At 34.4% G+C, this 23,915-nt stretch overlaps 1 protein-coding gene across 9 annotated transcripts in view; it reads right to left on the bottom strand.

Moving 5' to 3' along the window:
- The window catches only part of LOC127876238 (focal adhesion kinase 1-like), a 111,959-nt gene that overhangs the window by 64,596 nt on the left and 23,448 nt on the right, over nt 1-23,915 (bottom strand). For 5 of the 9 annotated variants that reach the window (XM_052421298.1, XM_052421299.1, XM_052421302.1 and 2 more), the window contains exons 1-2: nt 17,847-17,888; nt 14,295-14,507 (exon numbers count right to left, since the gene is read on the bottom strand). In XM_052421298.1, coding sequence (XP_052277258.1) covers nt 14,295-14,507; nt 17,847-17,873 — 240 coding nt within the window. In that variant the 5' untranslated portion in view covers nt 17,874-17,888. Of the gene's footprint in view, nt 1-6,176; nt 7,066-14,294; nt 14,508-17,846; nt 17,889-18,893; nt 19,035-23,730; nt 23,788-23,915 lie in introns of those variants that run through there. The other 4 variants (XM_052421300.1, XM_052421306.1, XM_052421305.1 and 1 more) reach the window with 4 other exon arrangements.

Here is a 23,915-nt window from a genome sequence, read left to right as displayed (position 1 = left end):
CATGCCAAAATCTGTGAAAAGGCCCCTTTAAAAGGCTATCATAAAAGCTCACAATGAGCACGTTGTGCTCAGGTGAGCTAATGAATGATTATAGGACAGGATTCAACTTCCAAAAGACTATGTTAGCGCATGTCAAGAAATGATAAATCGTTTCAATCAAGATGACATGTTCATTAAAATTAGCAATGCAATACAATTGTCCATAATAAATAATATGCAGTCATCAAATATACAGAATACCAATCAAGTCATTATGCTAGTCATAAGGCTATACATGCTTTTAATTGTTATATTGTTTGAGAGTTACTTTTTTTCTTTGTTTAATTTTATTCTTGTTTTTTACTGGAGCTTTTTAGATCCAATGTTAACATTAACCAATATAAAGCATTTAATGACAAACTTCAATACATGCCAAAATCTGTGAAAAGGTCCCTTTAAGAGTTTAACAGTTAGCATTCAAATGATAGCTCATAGTATTGTCATGATTATCATGCTAAGGTCAGCTTTAAGAGTTTACCAGTTTGCATTCAAATGATAGCTCATAGTATTGTCATGATTATCATGCTAAGGTCAGTTTTAAGAGTTTACCAGTTTGCATTCAAATGATAGCTCATAGTATTGTCATGATTATCATGCTAAGGTCAGCTTTAAGAGTTTACCAGTTTGCATTCAAATGATAGCTCATAGTATTGTCATGATTATCATGCTAAGGTCAGCTTTAAGAGTTTACCAGTTAGCATTCAAATGATAGCTCATAGTATTGTCATGATTATCATGCTAAGGTCAGCTTTAAGAGTTTACCAGTTTGCATTCAAATGATAGCTCATAGTATTGTCATGATTATCATGCTACGGTCAGTTTTAGGAGTTTACCAGTTTGCATTCAAATGACAGCTGATAGTATTGTCATGATTATCATGCTAACGTTAGCTGTAGTGTTACAGGGTTTTCCTCAGGCCATTTAATTTCCGACCTGTGTGTTTTTCAGTGAAAGAAAGTGGAGATTGTAAAAAAACAACAAAGGTTTCTCTATCATGGTATCAATATTCCCTGTTTTAAAAGAGCACACGGTACCTACTTTCACAAGTAATTAATCGCCATAAACACCACATGGGGTAATGGATAATCCACTGATAAGAGCATAGCATGACGCGCGTATAGATTATTTTAGCCAAATTACACAGTCATTTAAATGCTGACAAGGATGTATCAGGTAACTTTCCAGTCGTCAAACTGTTGTTCATCGTCCAGTCGGTTACGCGAATGCTTATGAGGGCGGGGTAAACTATCGACCATTATTTTTTATTGACGTCGGGCACGATGTAAAAGTTTATCGCAGCTTGATTAGCAAGAATTTGTACCATTTACGTAATAAAAAAGTACATTTAAGACGGTTTCGGGCATCATCATCACACCTTTTTACTATAAACAAGTGTTACCTATGACTCTTGTAATTAATAAAAGAAATTACCTGAAAGAGGTAAAGAAATAATTACTTATAGCGAGTTAGTTGTGCAAATAACTCCCGGTTACAATTATGCGATAACAATTTAATTCCAGTACATGTAATTTTCATCATGTCCATTTATAACGTTTTGCTGGCATTGATTCGACACGTAATGCGTTAACAAATTTTCGTTGAATTAATTACGCACACTGGTAAATTTTTCGTCCGATAATCGATACTTAAAAGACTGATGATGGCAACCGGACGTAATCCTCGTGAATTTCATGCATAATTCCGTCAAAACATTTATTCGACTTAAGTGTTTAAACAAATTATCGTTAAATTCATAACACAACTGTTAATATTTATTAAAATCTCAAATGGGAATAATTAAATTTGTCATCCAATACCCTTTCCCGTATGTCGACGTTAACGCGTTTTTAATCCGAAACACACTTCCGAATGTAAATGTTACCGCAACGTAAAATATTCTTGCTTCAAATTAGTAGTGCAAATTTATTTTGTGTCAAATCTTTTTCTCAAAAAGAGCGCGAAAATTATGCAGCATGTACAACGTCGCGTGTATTGTTATAAAAAGCACACAAAACGTCAGAGGATTGACGCATGTTCAGAGGCAATATTTCATCAAATCTATAAATAGTCACTTAAACTTTTTTTGATACTATTGAAAAATGGCAAGGTTTGTTCAAAAGAAATAATTGAGAGCTTTTATAGTAAATATTTACCAGAAAGTGATTTATAAAAACGGAATAAAAGGGATTATCGGATAATAAATAAAAACTTGAATAGTAGTATGTATGCAGTAATAGAGTCGGGTTGAAACGGATGTATTGGAGAATCGTTCGAGTCAGGATTTTACTGTCAGTACGGAAAAGTTTTAAAACAATTAAACAATATAAAAAAGTATACATATTTTTAAATGACAGGGGGATTTTTTGAAGAGTCATAGCGCACTAAATGACATCTTTCGACGCTGTTTTTCTTTGAGTTAAAACGCACCACAGAGCGTTAATTGACACGTTAAATTTAAAAAAAGTAGGAGGGGACACCCCTCCCGAACCACCCCTATCAGCCCCGGGGCGCCTGACAAAAGTCCTGTGGAAAGCACTGGTGTTAGTTAGCTGTAGTGTTAGCGGCTTTGCTTGCCAATGTGAATATGAGAGTTGATTTTGTACATGTGTAAGATTCAATAATACAAAAAAATGGAAAATATAATGTATTGTATGAAACACTTGTGTTGGACATTCTCAGCCGAGAAACAAGCAGTGTTTTTTTTCACCTATAGGGGAATGGTGGCGGGGCCGTCCAAAGGGGAAAAACGCGTCGTTTTTTAGGAAAAGGGGAAAATTTAGAAGTCATTCTTTTATATGTAATGATATTTATTATATGAATACAGATGTATGTATGAATATAAATATTCACAGCTGAATGTCTCTGTTCTTTTTCTTAAATATTTATCAATGATTTGTTCAACATAAGTTTCAGTCAGTTCAGCCGTCATGCACAGTATCAGTTTTCCAAGCCAATTAGTCTCAATCTAATTGGGAGTTTCTTAATCAATAAAATGGCAAATTTGAGCATTTTTTATCAATAAAATGGGCCAAATCGGAATGTTTTATCAACAAATATTGACACAATATAGATACATCAGGCCTTTTCTGGGCCATTTTGGAAAAAAAATTAATTCATGAAGTCCACTGATTTGGGAAAACCTAATTTAATATAACTCTTTATAATAATAACAAATCATACAAATTATAGTTATATACCTTGCTAGATGTTTATAAAATGAATTTGAGATATATCTATCACGAGGCAGTTGTTTCTAAAAAAAAAATAACAATAATTTTTTTTTTTTTTTTTTTTTTACTTTTGGAGGGGATTTAAAAAAAAAAAAATGGTGGAAAATATATACTATTTTTGGAGGGGAATGGGGCCGAATATCAGCCCCGAAATTTCCATTAAAAAACTGACAAGTGTTTTTTCCTTTTCTGTTTTTCCCCCCAACAAAATGTTCAATTGAAAAAAATCAGAAGTATTTTCAGATTTTCTGGTAAAAGTCTGCAGCAGGATAAAAATGTGCAGAAAGACAGTCGGACTGACAAACCAGCAAAGTGATAAAAAAACTACCTGTGAAGTATAACAACTTAGTAGTTTATACCTTACATCATTATGCTTCTTCTGTGTATAATTAACATCCAGGGTCTGTTATTTTGATTCCTTACATAAATAGGGAATACAAGGTTACTGTCTAATGATAACAGATGGAAATCTGATAAAGATGTTGGCATAGGGAAGCTGAGGCTTTCCTGTCATCACTCATCAGAGTATGATATTAATCTGACAGTATGACAGTAAGCGTATACTCTATTTATTATGCAACTTTTTCTATTAACAAAATGTGTAACTAAATAACTCACACACCAATGTACTGTTTGTTACAATATTGTGTGATTTAATATACACATATTGGCACTTGCTAGACACACAAAAAGATGGGAAGAACTTTGAATTACACCAATATGTAATTTTGCGCTATTTAGTTTTTGAAACTGAAATATTTTCAATTTGGATGTGGTTGAGTGTTGTGGGGGGACACCAGTGTACCAATCATCTGGGCCCTTTACATGTCTGTCAAAAGAATAATGTGTCTTATGTGAAACAAGAGATGTGTTTGTCAGAAAGACAATGCCCCCTATTACGCCGCTTTAAAGCCATATATTTGACCTTTGACCTTGAAGGATGACCTTGACCTTTCATCACTCAAAATGTGCAGCTCCATGAGATACACAGGCATGCCAAATATCAAGTTGCTATCTTCAATAATGCAAAAGTTATTGCAAAACTTTAACCAAGGTTAAAGTTTTGGAACACACACAATGAATGAATGACAGACAGACAGGCCAAAAACAATATACCCCCCTTTCTTTCGATACGGGGGCATAAAAATACTTAATATTTGTCTATGATGGATTTTCCTTTTTTATTTAATGTGCTGTGCAATGTAAGAAGTAGGACAGACCACTATGGGCCTCCTCGCATTTTAGTGACCACCCAGTAAGCCCGCAAACGTTAATTGACCTTAACCTTGGGCTCCAATGTAATGAACATTGTCAGGCTGACTGGTCGGTGACTGTAATATGAACAAGAAATATCTTTAAAAAAGATATACGGCGTAAATAGTTTAATGAATGAGATCAAGGATAGCGAATGTCTTTTTCTGTGCAGTTCTTAGCTGCATCACACGCAGTACGGGATGTTACGGGGAGTTTTCGCGGCTTATTTTACATTATAACATATTGCTGGTCATAAACCTATAGATACAAAACAGAAAACCAAAAGAAGAATGGAAGTGAAATTTAAACATATGAGTCAACCGGCCACACGAGAAGTATCCGTATTTATAGGCGCGTTCTTCGAACAAACCTGTTTTAGTTGTTTGTCGGGCATTGCTATTTGATTCAATTATTAACAGTATCAATTATCATCGTGCTAATGCTTAAAGTGATATTATGGGCATTTTGCACTGTTGAATTGAGCTGAAAAGAATTAACAGGTCAAAATAGTTAGTTAAAATGTGGTTACTGATTAATTATCTGCAACTCACCTTGCTACCAGTTGTTTATAAAAATATATTTTATATTCGATATTCTTACGTGACCCACCCAGTCCTGTAAGCTGAAATGATCCGTAAAACAATTTCGTGTCTTTGTGTCGTATGAACAAATCTGCACTAAAACTAAATTTAGGTTCAACTCGTAAACGCATGATCAGTTGTCAAACGAAAGTACGGTTGATATTCAAATGCATTATTTTTCTCTTTCTGGTATATTGTTTTAGTATGATGATGCTGCATTAATTAATATAAGTGTATATGAAGTAGAAACATCAAAAATAATCAACGGTTGCGATAGACACCTATAAACTGTTACATGCTCATAATATCACTTTAGTACATTAGGCAATATGGACGAATAATTATTGTTAAAATTATCAACAATAATATTTATCATTGTATTGTTGAAAACACATTAAGAATCTATTATTTACATACCATAATTATATTGCTGAATATCTTCATTTAACATATTTCTGGTCTAAAGAAAATTCCAGGTCACCTAGTTCACGGATAGCGTCTTTATTATATAACGATTATTTTACTGGCCGCCAACTCCGGTGATGACCTGTATATAAACTCTGAATGTCCGCGAATTGACCCGATATACCTCGCGGGTTGAAATGCAATGCTTTAAAGTGAGGCCTCGCTTCCATTGCTCTTTATACTTTTACATGTTAACATGTTGACAGGAATAAGGAAGTAAGTACTAAATATGAGAACATAGCCTTTTAAGTATAAACGCTCTTGCGCTGGTAATACTCTGAAAATAAAAGGTGTACGCACAAACTGTATTGATGTCGAGAATTGAGTGTAAAACTGTTCTATCTATTAAGCCTTTTCATTCGAGATAAAATTGTTTCATACAGTAAAACAGTGTTACAAAGACGCGGATATGTTTCCAATGTTCTGGTGGTATACTCAAATCAGCCAATGGAATAAATGAAGTGTATTCATTCGTACCTAGCCGCGGGAAATTTTATTGGAATTTTATTGGACACTTACAAAGGTCAGGCTAAGGTGAAAAGCTGGCTTATGCAGCTTACGCCGAAAAAGCCCTTTGTGGTCTATAATTTGCCAGTTGTGTGCATACCTGGACCATAAGTTCCACCCTATGGTAGACGACCATGGTGGTGTAGACATCCACGTGTACCTCAAGAACTGACAGTCGTGGGTTCATACTGGTCACCATCATAACACCGCACACCCTAGACACCTCAACACACCCAACTGCTAGAAATCATGTATTCCCCATACACTCATTACTTGTTACCAAACACAAACCCGAAACTTTAAAAAGCGAAATAGCACACAAAACAACACACTTCATGGAGGCTACCAATTTCAAACAAATCCGAATTTTAAGAAACACTGCTGTGAATTAAAAATATCCTCCATTCTGGAATCACAAATTTCATTATTCACTGTCTCATACACCAGAAACTGTTATCCACTTTACACTGAGAAAACACAAAGCTGCCACATTAACACATTCACAGCACATCCAATATTTTCTCAACAACTCTGGGGAAAAAGAGCACTTTCAAGAAAGTAATAAACTAAGCTACTGGCAGCATTTAGGAGTCCAGTGCAACAATCTTGCCTGCAAATCTTTCTCTCTCAGCCCTGCATAACTTCATTCATGCAGCATTTCCTGTTACCATCACAATTGTGCCTAGCTGCGGCTGACAGTGGAGAACAGAGCCACTGCCCCCTAACTGTTAAGTGTATCTAAGCCAAGCGCTAATCACCAGTTTTCTTCCCCAGCCCGCTGATAAGTCATACCAGACTTGTATCAAGCAGTCTCAACATTCATCATGCTGTACTTCTTACTACTGAACATTCTTTTCTCCCTGCAGTTGATTTTGTTGGCTGTTTTTTTGCCTAAGAAAATGATTCATTACGTTTCACATGAATACACTTAATTGCAGAAAATTGCAGAAGAACTTCAGTGTTAATACAATAGTTTTATCATTTATTAACCTATGTGTTACTAACTTGTAAAGTGAATGCCTGGCATTCATGCAAGTCATCGCAATTGTATGAAGAATAAGCTGAAGCTCACACAATGAGTCTTATAGTAGGAAGAATATTTAATATGAACAAGAGAGCCTCCTGTTGTAGGAGAGCTCACCTGGCAAACAAGAAGTCTGTATTGTTTTCCTATGAATTACAACCATTGTAAGGTTAAGACATTATAAATCAGAACAGTATCATCACCGAATGATAATGAGATATCAAACTATAAAATCAAGGTGATTTACATTAACAGGTTTTCTTTGAAAATATGATAGGAGCAAATAGTTTGATCACATAGGTCTGTACATATACCAACAGGTGTAGTTTTAAGTAAATTTGAATTCTTCTTTACAAACCAAAGGTCTTCAAGGATTAAATAAGAAAAATTCCTTACTTTCTTTCAAAAATCCAAAGACACCAGGCACTGGTTCTTCCCAGGTAACATACCTTAGAATCTCTCAATACTTTCAATGCAATGAAGCTTTAATAGTGTATCACAAAAGCGGATATAAATGGCACTTCGATGCTTGATCACGTTCTTACATCTATCCAACACACTTCAGCTCCTTATACCTCATATGTGTTAGGGCAGGCACAATTTTTTAATCTGCATTTTCTAATTGCATCCGTTGATTTCATAACTTAATCCTTGTAGCAGACAAATCAGGTGAGCTGCAAAAATGTACTATCTAGTTTATGAACATAGTTGGTATATCCAGAAGTGGTCAGTAACACAAACAATCCTAGCTTAATGCACACAACCTACAGGCAATGTAGATCAGAAACATATGGTGCATCCAGTTGTGGCCACTGGCCAACAAGACATGGGTAGTCCTTTCTATCCAATGTCAAATTCATAATAATAATATATTACAATACTACAGAATTGCTTTACGGTCAACTGGTATGCTTGGTCAGTTTAGATGAAAAGCCTCACTGACGAAAATCAGTCATCATTAGATCCGAGTTAAACAGCCATCTGCTTAAGTCACCCGGCAGTCATTTTAAGGTGCACAAAATTGAACATTCACATTTTGTCTTACTTTGTAGTATATTGTGCTGGAAAAGAACATCTTTGATGTGTGCTTACTGTAACTGCCTTTGATTAGATAAATGCAGCCAGTGTTGAGATGTTGTTTTACAGCTATCATTATGGGACAATGTTTTAAATAAAATATACAAAACAATATGTTACACATTTGAAATGAATATTGCTATCTTAATAAACACTAAAAACAATAAGGTACCATATTTTCCAGACATTGCATTTGGATGCATTAATTTGGTAGATTTCAATTTGATTTTAATTAAGACAAAATGTCCATTAAAAATAGTTTGTGATATAAATGTTTTGAAATGCATTACAAAATGTTAAACAAAAGTTAAAGTTGTCAATGATTCCTGCAATAACGAGTTTTGATTTAAAAATCAATAAATCTACTTTTTCAATGCTGATGATGTGATGTTTTACATGCAGCACCACTTCTGCTAACTTTTTTATAAGCATAAGGACTTTGACAAAATACAGGAGCACTGCTTTTTTGCAGACAGCTATTGTTAATTGTTTGGCAACACTAAAATTTGATCGTGACGTTTTGGATTAATTTAATAAAACTCTCTTTTTTTTAAGTAACACGGGATCATAAATTATTTTATTTCTGTACAACAATATTTAACATATTGAGTAGTGCTACGTTTATGGTTGTTTGAATCATGATGAATTGTTTTTGTGACGTTTGTGTTCAAAGTATAGGGTTACATAGCTTAACATTTCATATATTATAATAACTACAATCAGAGCTCCAGATAAGAGGCGTATCTGCGTATTTACGCATTCAAAAAATAAAAAACGCTTTAAAAATCTGCCCGGTATGTAACAAAACGCAATGCAAATATTGGTACCTATTTTAAATTGATTTAAGTGCGTAACCGGTTTAACCAATAATCCAGTTGAGTTTTTAGTGGAAGTTAACCTTTGAATCAAAAGTAAGTCGATCAAAACTTCGCTGTCGTTCTCAAACCTCATAGCTCCAAAATAAAAATAAAAAGTTCGTCTTTTCCAAATATATGAAGTCTGTCGCGTGTTTTGTGCTATATCTTGTAGCTCTACGCCAATCAGAGCCCTTGAAAAAGCCACGTGACGAAATGTTGTAGCTTGATTGTTGGCTTTTTTTCGGGCGAAAAATCGTAGCGACGTCATTTCACCTATAGGTACCTGTATGTCATTTTGTTTGGACAAATCTGACAAAAACTTTTTATATTTGCAGCTATGAGGTTTCCTATCAGCACGAATTGTCGTACCTAATAAAATGACAAAACTGTGGTGACCAAATATCGTAGCTACCATTTCTGAATATCAATATGACTTATCAGTATGACTTACGCGTCTACTACGACTTGTATCGTATTTTGCAGCTTCATTTGTTTGGCATTTTTACAGAATTTCAATTTCTAAAACATTGTTATAAAAAAATGTGACGTTTTTTTCTCTCTCCTGAAAAGTTGGCATTTTGTAACTACGAGGTGTGAGAACGACAGCAACAAAAATTAGCTTGTAATAGAAATGGCGGCCCACCATGTTTGGGATAAAAAAAGGGATGTTTTTAGCGACCAGCGGCTCTTGCAGAAATATTTTTAAAGAAAGTCTGTTTATATCGTCATTTTAAATTAATTCTGTTGGCATTTAATAATCTAAATAACAAATAAAAATATTTATAGATTAAACACGCCATTTTCTTTGTCAGTTTTCTATGGAAATGGAAAATACCCCCTCAATATTCCTAAATACCCTTTATGGCTGAAACAAAGGAGTAAAATACGCTTTAACATAATATCAGGGGGTGAAATACCCTTTAGACTAAATCTTTATCTGGAGCTCTGACTACAATTATTGTTCATTCAAGTATAATATAACATGTAACTGTATGTCACTTTAAACATTAACAAGGGACAAAACTGTCACAAAACCAGGTTTTCAATTGGAAAAAAAGAGACAACTTAAACTGAACTGATTGTTTAAAATTAACCCCCTTTGTTTTAAAATAAATCTATTTTTAGTCATGGCGACCTTGACCTTGGAGATATTGACATAATTCTTTCGGACTATACACCGTCCAATGATGGTAAACAAATGTGCCAAATGATTTTAAAATCTCACAATGAAGGACATAGTTATGGCCCAGACAAGCTCATTTATGGCCATTTTGGACTTTTGAACTCAAAGTGTGACATTGACCTTGGAGATATCGACGTAATTCTTTAGCGCGACACACAGTCTAATGATGGTGAACAAATGTGCCAAATGATTTTAAAATCTCACAAAGTTATGGCCTGGACAAGCTTGTTCCGCCCGCCCGCCAGACCGCCCGCTCGTCGACATTTGCCAATCTAATAACCAGTTTTTTGCTTCGGAAAACCTGGTTAAAAATTATCTGTGCTTGTGCTTTTGGTGTTAGTTTCTTTGAATAAGGATGATTCTATCAGCTGACCAACCATCTAAATAGTTTTAAACCTATTTTTGTTAGATCAATTGCATAGAAAGCCTCTAGTTTATTTGAAATGCTCTCCAATCTGTTTCCTGAGACTAGAACCAGTACTTGGTGTCTCTGGGGGAAATCTAAAGAATGCTCCCACAGTGGTGATCGAACCCGTGACCTCCCGGTCGCTAGGAAGACATCATACCCACTACTGCACTATCTGGGGGGCGGTGACGGAGACAATTACAGAGTATGATGACACCAACCAAACTCACATACGCCACGTGGAGAGGTAACCCAGGGACAACTGAGGCGAGAAGCAAGTGAACTGTTACTGCACCAGAATGACAAAAACACTGCTTATGTACAACAATAAACATGCCTGTTACACAGCTTATTCAACACCAAGTTCTGTTGGTTGCAACTTCAAGGCAAAATCTTTCATAAACAGATTATTCAATGAAGCATCCAGACAAGAGCCATGATTGGAAACACTCCAGCTTAATGAAATCGTTTCTTATTTATCACTTATCTCGAAATGTGAAATGCTTTGAATTTGATTTAGTGCGCATGACAGAAAAAGGCTTGCCAGATCACATGCCTAAGCGCATTCCTTGGCAAACAGCAGAAAGAGAACATTGAAATAAAGGCTTGTATATCTATTTTTAATTCCTCTAATTCCTGAGAATTATAAAACAGATTGACATTTATTTTTCAAGTAAAAAATAGTAAATATACTACATTCTTATAAATTTAAGTGCAAACTATATATGGCAGTGAATAGTGACACACTGGACACACATTGTGGTATAAATACTTCATTTACTTCTGATAATGATGGTTATGATGTTGTTATTGCACATGAAATGTAGGACTTTGTCAATTAAATAAATTCCTTTCCACATGACAGCATGTTGAAAGTGTTGTGGGATGCATGAAGCCCAGTTTCCAGAGTGCCACTTAACCCTTTGTATGCTGGGAAATTTGTCGTCTGCTAAAATGTCTTCTGCTGAATTTCTAAAATTAGCATTTTCTTCGATTTTTTCAAAGAATATTATCAGAATAGCAAACAGTTTGGATCCTGATGAGACGCCATGTTCTGTGGCGTCTCATCTGGATCCAAACTGTTTGCAAAGGCCTTCAAAATTCGGTTCCCGCACTGAAAGGGTTAAATACTGTGAAACCATTATTAATCGTCAGGCATTAATTTTCATAAATTTCGTCAGTCGACCAATCGGCGAATTTAAGATCCTAACGAACAATCATGCTCTATGTTTGAACAAAAACAAACACTAACATGAACAATATTTTAAAACTTTACCGTAGACATGAGGCATTAAATTCCAACATAATCCATGCACACATTCACTGCTGTTTCCTAATCAAGATTAATCCGGTTTTGACACAAAGGGATGTAGATTTTACAAGTTACTTAACTGACACGTTACACTTCTTTAAAATGCGTGTGCAATACAGCTGTATCGAATGCGTTGACTTCGTTTATGTAGAATGGTAATGAATAAGCGCTAATTGTTTATAACTTTATTACCCATTAGGTGCATTGTGTTTTTCAGGGGTGTTGCATATTAGCCATCACGCAGCGAATGCTGATGAAAGACAATAAACCAAATGAAAAGATGACGATGTGTGATCAACATGCGTATTTATCACAAACTAATAAAGAATATTTTAATTTCTGTTTGATTGTTTGCGTTTAACCACACTTATTACTATTTTATATGTATCAATTTATTTATTTTTAAATTATCGACATTATTGATTTATATACCGGCAGTTTACTTTTTAAGAACAAACACACACATAGAATTTATAATTTTAATGTTGATATCAGAATAAAAAAGCTTTTTATTAAAAAAAAACACTAAACAAACTGGCACCTCTTTTGTATAACACAAACAGTTTTAAAACGGTATTGACAGCATTTTAATAAAAATCATACCAACTAGAACACATACCCATACGATTGTTATCAGTATGGCCATTATAATAATAGAATATGACTAATTGGTAATTGGCTTCCTTGTTACAAACACTCGTTAACGGTTATTCGATCCCACTTGTCCGCTAATCATAACAATGAACGTGTGAATGGCATACATTAAGAGGGTCCATTACTGTCCCTTGATAACAAAAGACTAGTTAATTGGCATGTGACAAACAGGCCCCACCTCCTGCAGTGATTCTCAAGTGTGTTGCGCATTTGTATCACGAATTTTCGCAACTGCGATTGATCGCAATAATGTATTACACACAAATCGATATTGACTGACGCATTTTTTTTTTAAATTCAAAATCAGAAATCGGCGAATTTAAGTGCTGACGAAATCGTCATTTTTATAAAAATGACGAAATTTTGTGCTGTCGAAAATAAATGGTTTCACAGTATATGGTACTTCTACAAAGCAGGAAACGATCTGAATACGTCTCAGACATGTTCCTGTAAAAATCTGTGGTTGTGTATTTTTGAAGAAATCATAAAATAAACAAATATCAATTTTGTCTTTTGAGTACGTAATATGTTTGTGTATGGTGTCCTAAATTTCTTGACAATGAATACAAAATAATCAAACTTTAGCGCAATAACTGTACTTGGACAAAGTTTATTATTATTCAGGGGACACGACTCCACAATCCTTGAGGCAATTTGGAAGATTTTTAAACTTGAGCAAAAATGTTCATGGAGTTTGTGGTAACATAACAATGTCAAAATATTATATTGAGTTGCTAGCACTGATCTGTAACCAGCTTATTTCAGAACAGGCTACATGAAACTGTATTTTGATATGTAAGGATTTATGGATAGTTGTCACACTCTCCAGATTATGTTTCTGCTCTATAATTTTTGATGCCTAAGGTGAGGTCATTATTAATAAACATCATCATTCCTGACGGCCAGAAGATATGTTACATATAACTCTTAGGCTAGTATTCCATCTATCCGCATCCGTATCCGCATCAGTATCAGCAAAATCATAATACGTAAGCTATATTCCATTTATACGCATATGTCGAATGTATCTTTCTTTTTTATATGGATAAAACTGAAAATTATAATAGAGAGATAATTATTATGAAGGACAAGCGTGAATTTAAATAGATATACGGTACAAATCATCATTCTCTCTGTAAAAGAATACAAATGGTAAATACCTGAAACATCTTCCTTTAGTGCCTTGGCTATTCTTTTCCAAACATTTGGAGTGAAATCAGAGTCCCGATATGCAGAACTGCGCTTGTTGTATAATTAAGGGTAATTTTTCACGAATTCGATTAGTTTTTCAGTTGATTTTTGAGATGACAGCTTCCCCTCATCGTGCTAAATGCCGTCCGTATCTTGTCCACATTAGAATGCTCACTTGAGCGTTCTTTTGCAGACGCCTATTGCGCGTGCAGATATGCGGATGCGGATGAATGGAATAAGCGCATTGCATTTCAACTTCTATTTTTTTGCGGATGCGGATATGCGGATGCGGATACGGACAGATGGAATACTAGCCTAATGCTCCTTAGTGAAAGGTGAAGGTCACAATTCAAGCTTAAAGATTGCGATTTTCATTATTGCTCTGTTTCTTTTTAACAGCGGTTTTTCTGTCAAGCATAGGCTTCGGTTGTATTTGTCACTTCATGTGAAAAGTCTATCTCTGTATTATAATAGACTACAAATGTTATGGACAAATAAGTAATTGTATATATACCTTAATATCTGTGGCATCACCATATTTCACCATGTTGAAACCCCCATTGGGAAGATGCACTTTCAAAATGGACCGATCCATAAGGAATTCCTCCACCTTGGAGTCAAAGGTCAGGTGACTTTCTAGGTCAAGGTCACTGTCGATGACAAAGTCAGCGCAGGTTTCACACTCACCATCTTGAATGAGACGCCAGAGTTTGCTCCATCTGGCAATCTAGAAGTAAACTAAGAGAGTTCAGAGCCAATCTGCTACATCTGTTCTTCATTTCTATATGAGATACAGGGGTTGAACATTCACATTATGATACAGACAATGACACAAGTGAGATATCACAGGGGCTTTTCTATGTGATTCATCTGATAATAACTGCATGGGAAATTGTGTATAGGATTGCAAATTTATATGACATGCAAGCTGCAAAATAAGAGTAATGATCTAGTATGTTTTTTATGAAGTTCTGCAATAGACGGGTATAGAGATGGTAGATAACACATGGCATTAATTATTATCAGGTTTAAATTTGAAAAAAAAGTTTGTTACATTAATAAATCACTTGTCTTATAATATTAAACGGATTCCTTGAAATTCTATAGTTTAATTGGTACCTAAACTAAGCATTTTCCTTTAGAAATAATTGCATGATAAAAGTTCTGCCAGTTCTATTCTTGGATAATGCTAGCATTTCTGCGATTGAGAAGAAAAACTAGAATACCTTTTACATTTTTTGGAGGGTAAAATTCATGTAATAAACATTAAAGTCTGTTAAAACCATTATAGATACACAATTGGCAGTATACAAATAATCTAGTTACTAAGCAAAGTTATTTATATACTCACAATTTTGTTCAAGTAAACTTCATTATGCAAGATTGATAAATGTCAAAAGATAAGGCCCTGCTTTACTGCAGACAATCGTGTATATCTTTTTTTAGTAAATAAAGCATTTTGTTTTCTTATACATAAACAGAACCATTGACAGACCAAGGAGATAATCACTTCATTATATATATATAGCTTCCTGCATAAATATATGACAGAGATAATACGAGCAAATGTGTACAGTAAAAAACGACAGTAGAAAAGGCAAATAGTCTAGCGTTAAAAAAGTTTGGAGCACATATAAGTAATAATAGACTTGCCATAAGGAGTGTTTTCATATAAATGTAGAAAATTGTAAATACTAAAGGATTATTAGCACCCTACAATGTAATTTTTGGGAACACTTACACTAACTACCACTAGGTACAGTCTTTTCCCTAATTAATGGTTCAATTTCTAACGAGACAGGTAATACACCTTACCTGGAAGCAAAACAACCAAAGCTGAGTCATTACCCCTCTCAAAATACAAACATTACAATTAGTTCCATACATATTGGCAAATAAACTGATAATCACAAGCAATGTTTATTCTGGAAAGCCCAGAGACTATCCAGTACATTTAACAAACATGTGAAAGAACAACCCTAAGAACACATATAGCTGGAACACAGGACGAAAGCACCGCATTTGTAGGAAGAAAGCAAGTCATATGCAATGCAGCTCCATGTTTCCAATATTAACCCATTTATGACTAGCGTCTAGAAAAAAGGCCTTGGCAAACAGCATAGACCCAGATGAGACGCCGCATGATGCGGCGTATCATCTGGGTCTGCACTGTTTGCTTAAAGGAATTTCTGTAAGAAATATTCTTAATATAGAAATAATTATACTAGACATCCCTAATTTTGGAAATAAATTGATCCAATTTAGAAGGAATTGGGACAGTCCACTAGGCATAAATTGGTTAAACAATGGTTGGGCTCCAAGTTGTTGGCCTTGCAAGTGACATTGCCACTCCTGTGTGACAGGAAGCTGAACTGCTAGTGGATGTTAGCAGTTAAAGTGACAACAACAGGCTGAACACGTTCTTAGTTCCAGGGACTACATCAGAACCGGTAATGTCTGGCATGCACTAATCTCGTGGAAATCAACCCAGTCTTAGTATTACTTACTGTTATTAAAGGGATCTTTTCACGCTTTGGTAAATTGACAAAATTGAAAAAAGTTGTTTCAGATTCGCAAATTTTCGTTTTAGTTATGATAATTGTGAGGAAACAGTAATACTGAACATTTACCATGGTCTAATATAGCCTTTATATGCATCTTTTGACGATTTTAAAACCTAAAAATTATAAAGCGTTGCAACGCGAAACGATTGAATAATTTGGAGAGTTCTGTTTTTGTCGTTAAATTTTGTGAAACTACGAAGATTGCTTATATAAGGTATAAAATACGTCAAGTACGTGTACTCGGCGGAATAGCTCAGTAGGCTAGAGCGTTTTTACTTCAGGACTCTGGCAGGACTCCAGGGTCACTGGTTCGAAGCCTGTTTTGGGCAATGTTCTTTTCCTTTTTTTAATTTTATTCTTGATTTTTTACTGGAGCTTTTACGATCCAATGATTACATTTATCGATATAAAGCATTTAATGAATAAGTTAAAAAATGCCAAAATCTGTGAAAAGGCCCCTTTAACAGAATGATTGTATTAACAACATTGCATTTCCTGAACATGATATCAAACCATGAATAGGAACAAGAAATATGCAATTAAACATTAATTACCTTATAATGGTTTCACTAATTAAATTGTATAAGTTAAATGAAATGCAAAATGGCCAAGTTTACACAGATACTAACACATTTACTCCTATTTGTTCTAGCACCTTACATTTTATTTCTGTGTTGTAAGAATATAATTATCTGCACAGAAAAGTGGGGATTTTCCAATAGTGTATATGTCTTTAATACATGAACAAGTTTCCTATTGTACAAAAGAAAATTGCATGCAAACCTTAACCATTATTGTACAAGTGCAAAAGTACATTTGTGATAATGAGCATGTCATGCTCTCCATAAAACTTTTAGTTGCCAGTTATATTTTCAAAGTAGCCAGAGACTAAGAACTATAACAGGCCGTTATGTGCTGTTTTTTATAATATTTTGGGGAAAAGTAGCCAGAGCTAAAAGTGTAAGTAACTGGTGTAATTGCTGGCTGTCCAGTGCTTCCGGAGAACACTGAGCATGTTGAGATGGAAGTTAAACCAGCCAGACCAGCCTTGATTTAAGCTGATAAAAGTAAACAAAGTACAGGTGTCTTGGCACAACATTATGCTCCACATTGCTGTGCATCTTCGCCAACATCTACTGGTCCACAACATCCCTGGGATCACATCATTGTCAAACACAGTTTCCAGTGGCTGTGAAGGTGTTGGCAACAAGCTTGAAGCATGGATCACACAATGTAGCCCGTTTCCAATTTTGCCAGCAGATGATGACTTCCCTGGCTGTTCTAAGATGATTAAAACTCACTTGAACCCATAATGAGAACAGAAAACCACAGAAAGACTATACCCAATTGTAATTTAAGAGAATATAATGAACTGTTTTAAGTATGTGGAATTCGGAAAGCACATTGTATAGGTTTCTTGTATAACCCTTGAATTATAACTCTATTGCAGCAATACATCATTTATAAGATTGTAACAATATAAAGTTAAAAACCTAGCCTACCTTAAGTTTCTTTTTCCAAGATGCCATTTTAGAACCAACATGCAACACTATACAGGAAATTGTACAAATGTGAAAATGTGCCTGAAAGTTCATGACACTGACAACAGGACATAAGTGAATGCTTGAACAAACAGGAAGAAGAACATAATTGTGCCAGCAATATGCTACATACATGGACAAAGTAGTTACGTGCCTTAACAATTTTTTATATGATATAAAAATCTTGTCAAATATTTGTCCTGACATATAGAAGTGCTATCTTGCAATGTACAGGTAGGATTTAACATCCTTAATAAAGAGTTTTCAAGTAATGTTTGAACACTGGTATAACATTTTTGCAAATAAATAATAAACAACAATCTGACAAGACTGGTTGATAGTAGTTTCAATATATTTCTTCTTAACTAATTTACCCACATCATTTGCAATTGGTTCTTATAAGGTCATATGGGGCCAGCGTAGCTCCAAACCAGCCTTCACAATTACAAGGTCTGGTACAGGCTACCCTGTACGCTAAGGCCTCAAAACCTTGCATGACATAATAGAGGACAGTGTAGCTCCTGACCAAACTGCACGATTGCAGTTTGATTAAAAATAAGAATTTAGCATGTGAATTAGACAATAATATACTTTAAAGTTGACCCAGACGTATATAATTGGCTAAAAAAGCACACACTTCCTAATATGAGGCTCTTAATTACTTCTCATTAGGTAACCATCAATTTTCTAATATAAACAAGATATGTGTTTGTCAGAAACACTATGTCCCCTTCTGCGCCACTTTGAAGCTATATATTTGACCTTTGAGCTTGAAGGATGACCTTGACCTTTCACCACTCAAAATGTGCGTCTCCATGAGATATACATGCATGCCAAATATGAAGTTGCTATCTTCAATATTGCAAAAGTTATGGCAAAATGTTAAAGTTGGAGCAAACAAACACACAAACCAACCAACCAACAGACAGGGTAAAAACAATATGTCCCCCACTATAGTGGTGGGGGGACATAAAAATGTATCATATACCATACATTAATAATACATACCCAACAATACACCGGCCAAATGGTGGTTCATTGCATTCTTATAATATTGCATACGAAACAAGACCAGGTTTTAAAGTCTTAAAAATATCCAACATCCATTTTACATCTGCTTTAATCCTTGACTAACCTGAATATTTTCTATTCATAAATTGCATACAAAATGAGCTGGGCACACTAATGTTTACAATGTCAGCACATACGTGCCACATGTACAGGTGTGTATGTAACCCTTCTGTTATTCAGCAAGGTTCATGTCACAGCCAGGTAAATTTCGTAAGATGAAAAAAAGCCCTAAGCAGCCTCAACAAATGAAAACAGTCATACACAGAAATTGGGCATGATTTATAATAAATTTTATCTGATTCAAATATGTTTAAAACACTTTCCCACTCAACCCTAGATATGCAGATTGTATTTTTTATGTACTTATCATCAACCATTTGATGTCATTAAACAATGTTAGAAACATGATTTTTGAAAAAAAAAGAACACAATTTTAACAACCCACATCATATAGATAATTGTTATAATTGTTTTCATGTGTTCATACTGTTCCCTATATAAATGAACTTGTTTCACCATAAATGCAATTTAGTCATACCATTATAATGAAATGTGGGTGAATGTTGTTTTCATAATGTAGTTACATCAGCAATAACATCATTATTGTCTTAGTTTGTTTTCGTTCCAAATGTGTGTGTCATGCTTAACTCAAACGTTCAGATGGTGCACTATTTGTATTCTGAAGGCAATTAACAGTATGCAAGATGCCGGCTACAATCAAAGGGAGGGAACTGTTGAATGTTTAAACAGCTACATAAAGAGAAGTCCTCAATGATTCAATCACACAAAAATGTTGATCATATGTTGGTTCTGAAACTATACCTAAATGACTTTGGAAATGCACAGAAATGTTTATCTTTTTTTAAATAAAGAAGAGCAATTTATTATGAATACCTTACATGTGCAAAAAGCATAATCAAGCAGTGTTATGATAAGATTATTGTTATGGTTCAGTCTATGATTATGGTCCAGAATTTGTATACCGTAATTACTCTATGTTTTCGGACACTCTAAGTTTTCGGACACCCCCTTTTTTAGCAAAAATAATTATTTTTCGTCACTCTTTATTTTCGGACACACAAGTTTTCGTCAGTTATTTATGCCTCTATGTTTTCGGACAGTATATTTTACAGCCCTATTTTACAAAATTTCGAACCTGTTTTCGACATCTAATGACAGTTCAATCATGGGGTTTTACAACCAGATTAACATCATAAAACGCAGGTGCATGCCTGAGGGCAATGGACCATTACATTTGCGTTATTGGGTAAATAACCTTGTAAACCGGTATTAAACAATGGTTTCACCCGATCGCATAAGCGTTATGACAATTACCAGGGGTAGTGCCAATTAACAGTTCAATTATCTACCGCAATGGTACTACCCCTTCTCAGTAAAATAACTGTGACAAATACTAAATGTTTCAAATTGTGATGCACCCTATTGCAAGTTAAACAAACAATGGAAGGTGTTACACAACAACTATCGGAAATGAACAAACAAAGAATTCATAGTTTGCTTTTTTTATTGCGTTAATTACAGGTTCATACAAGAGTGTATCGGTACATCACATGCTCATTTTTGAACTCGTTGGTCAAAGTACAATATTGAAGTAACTTTCTGTCAAATAAATTAAGCATTTACAATTATTTAAAATGCAGTGCAAACATGTATAACTGTAATTTATACTATACGGCAAGGTATTTTTCAAGCGCGTGCTATAACCGGTAGTCATTGATACAATTGACGCTATTTTCGGACACTTCCATTTTCGACTCTAAGTTTTCGGACACCTGTATTTTGTTAATATTTTTCGTATCTAAGTTTTCGGACACAAAACAAAATAATTATTTTTAAGTGTCCGAAAACATAGAGTAATTATGGTAATCAGTTTACAATATTGTCCAGAATTATTGTACTCTCAGTCTACAGTATGGTCCAGCATTGTCCTTATCAGCCTATACCGGGGTAATGTGATTCAGCATAATGGTAGTCAGCATTAAGTATCCTTGAACTAATTTAACATAATTGTTATGCAATTCAGTTAACCCTTTCAGTGCGGGAACCGAATTGTAAAGGCCTTTGCAAACAGTTTGGATCCAGATGAGACGCCACAGAACGTGGCGTCTCATCTGGATCCAAACTGTTTGCTATTCTGATAGTATTCTTTGAAATAAAATGAAGAAAATGCTTATTTTACAAATTCAGCAGACGACATTTTAGCAGACGACAAATTTCCCAGCATGCAAAGGGTTAAGAGTATTGTCTAAGCATAATCCCAGTCTGTGACAGACATGGTATGGATAGCCAGTTTAAGGCATTGTTTAACAAATCCAAGACACAAACATTATTATAATTAATAAAAGACATTATCTAGCATCATCTTAGTCAGTTACATGTATGATAAGGCATTATCTTAATTAGCTTAGAACAATTTCCAGCATTAAGACTGTTTATGTTAACAAATCAAAGTAATAAACATACAGTCAAGATTTGCCCATGTTAAAGTAAACAAGTTCATAATGTTACACATGACATATGCAATTAGACTCAGAAATCAGTGTATCCCAGAAAATGCAGCCAAGGATTTTATCATCAGTAAATATTAAGCACTGCTAATAGCCCTTTGTGTTCTGTGTATTGACCAGTTTGTTGCCACAAGCAGGCCCTTGTGGAGATTGGTCAAGGTGATAAGGGGCTATTAGGGAACCCTTGGGGCCTCCAATGATGCTATTACTTCCCCACTGTCTGGCAAGGTGCCGCCTTTGAACATGCCATTCTGTGTCCCATAGGACAGGCATATTTTTGTCATGTTAATGCAATAATGCAGTAAGACACTTACTACCAATCAAATGATAGGAAAAGCTATGTAGCTGTGATGCCAATTTGAAACTAATGCCCACTGATGTATTAGGTCAAGTGTGAACCTAATGTACCTGGGTTGAGGCTTTGGGAAACATAAGTATTGCACTCCTGCCAAAGGTAACCTCGAACTCCAACTTGTTGCATTAGAGATGTCTAGGTACTTGCATAGGGCAAAACTAATACATATCTACAGTAGTGAGGAACAAAATAATACAATCAGAGAGAAAAGTAAATTGTTACTTAAACTTTATCTGCTCCTTCACTATATACAACTTATAAAAAATAAGTCTTGTACTATTTTATGAAGGTTTGTAAATGTTGTATTCTATTCTAAATCTATAGCTTCAGTCAAAATATTTCAAGGATGTATCCTTGCTTCTTAAAAGTGCCTGTGTTTATATCATTTGGTCAATACAACTAACAAACAAATGAAAATATAATATGATTTATCTCAAGTGTTTTGGTTCAGTTTCAAACAAATCAAATTCTCTGTATTTAAACTATCTAAATTGCCTTTAAAGATTTAATCACATATATCATGCTATTTACCTTTTCTTTTATAAGGAGTATATATCCCCAACATCAAAACCAAAACTATTTATTTGTTAGTATACCTTTTCTTACTCTTACTCTGTTACGCTGTACAACGCAAGTAAAGCGCATGGTGTGGAACTGTTGTAACTGGTGAATACATATCTAGAAACTACATCAGTTCTGCGCCCATTTCTCGGTGAACGAAAAGGGAGCATTGAACTGAACTGATCATCAGTTCTGACAGTTCATCATGGCAGATGAGTCAAACAGTGTAAACAGACCTCACCACATCATACCTAGTGGTCAATCACTTACATATCAGACAACACACACCTGTGGTAGACACTTGTAATTGCTGAAAACCTATAACTGTGGATGTTAACCATTAGTTTGTTTGTTAAACAATATCATACAGAATGATATTGTTATGGGGCTATTAAATTGTAGCAGGCAATTACAATGTAACAAATTAAACACCCAATTATTTCTGCTCAATTGTATCTAAAGACTGAGGATTGTTCATCTATTTAGACATTTAAACTCAGTTTTTTATTCTTTAATATGAGCTTCAGCTCTAATTAATTCACTAAAATTCATAGCTAGATTTCGTTTGAAAAAACACAATAAAACATACTTTAGGATATTTTTAATTAACTTTACAAAACTCATATACAAACACCATATTTTTTAGTTGTTATTGAAAAAATCTTTGTTACCCTTTAAGGCTATTGCCCTGGAAAATCGGACTTGATGCCTTAAAAGACCTAAATGATGTTGCACCTGGTAACTGTGACAGCTTGCATGGGATGGACAAAGACATTGAACGTTTTAGTCCTAGCGGTACAGCATGCTATTGACAACTCAATAAATTATGCAGGGTTATCTGTAACCATACTATGATATCCTCCTTCATTCAGCCATAATGTAATTACGATCAACACTGAAACAGAATTTAATGATGCTATTCAAAAGTCTTAAATCTATGTATGAAGTGAATATTTCATTATAATTGTAGCTTTTATATCATTAATTATTTCAGTCCCTGTCTTTCAATGTGCACATTTTAATGTGTAAATATGCAATCATATAATTATTATTATAGTATTTATATGTTTCATGATTATTTTTTAATATAATTTCTTTTCCGTCTAGATTTGTGTTAGCAATGATAAATCTTCATAAGTCTTCACTGCAGTAACATGAACATATAAATCAATAAAAATAATCTGATACACATAAACGATAAAGTGAACTTTTCATCTACGAAAAGTGCTAAAATTGTATATCCTTAACATATTAACTACAACAATATAATATAAAATTAACAATTGAAGATGGTAACACAATGAATACTCTGCCCATCTGTTTAACCTACCATGGAAAACTGGTCCTTGTTTGGATGCACGGCTAAAACCATTCCCTGATACATGTTGTCCTTTAGTTAATGTCACCAATTATTTAATATTCCACAAATTAATCCTTTCAATTATAAAATTTCCTTTCAATGTTTATTTCCAGTGTTATTTAAATTTATTCCTGACTCATCAACATTTTTTCACA

The sequence above is a fragment of the Dreissena polymorpha genome, chromosome 4 (assembly GCF_020536995.1).
Source record: "Dreissena polymorpha isolate Duluth1 chromosome 4, UMN_Dpol_1.0, whole genome shotgun sequence".
NCBI lineage: Eukaryota > Metazoa > Mollusca > Bivalvia > Myida > Dreissenidae > Dreissena > Dreissena polymorpha.
This window is presented reverse-complemented; position numbering and strand designations above follow the sequence as displayed.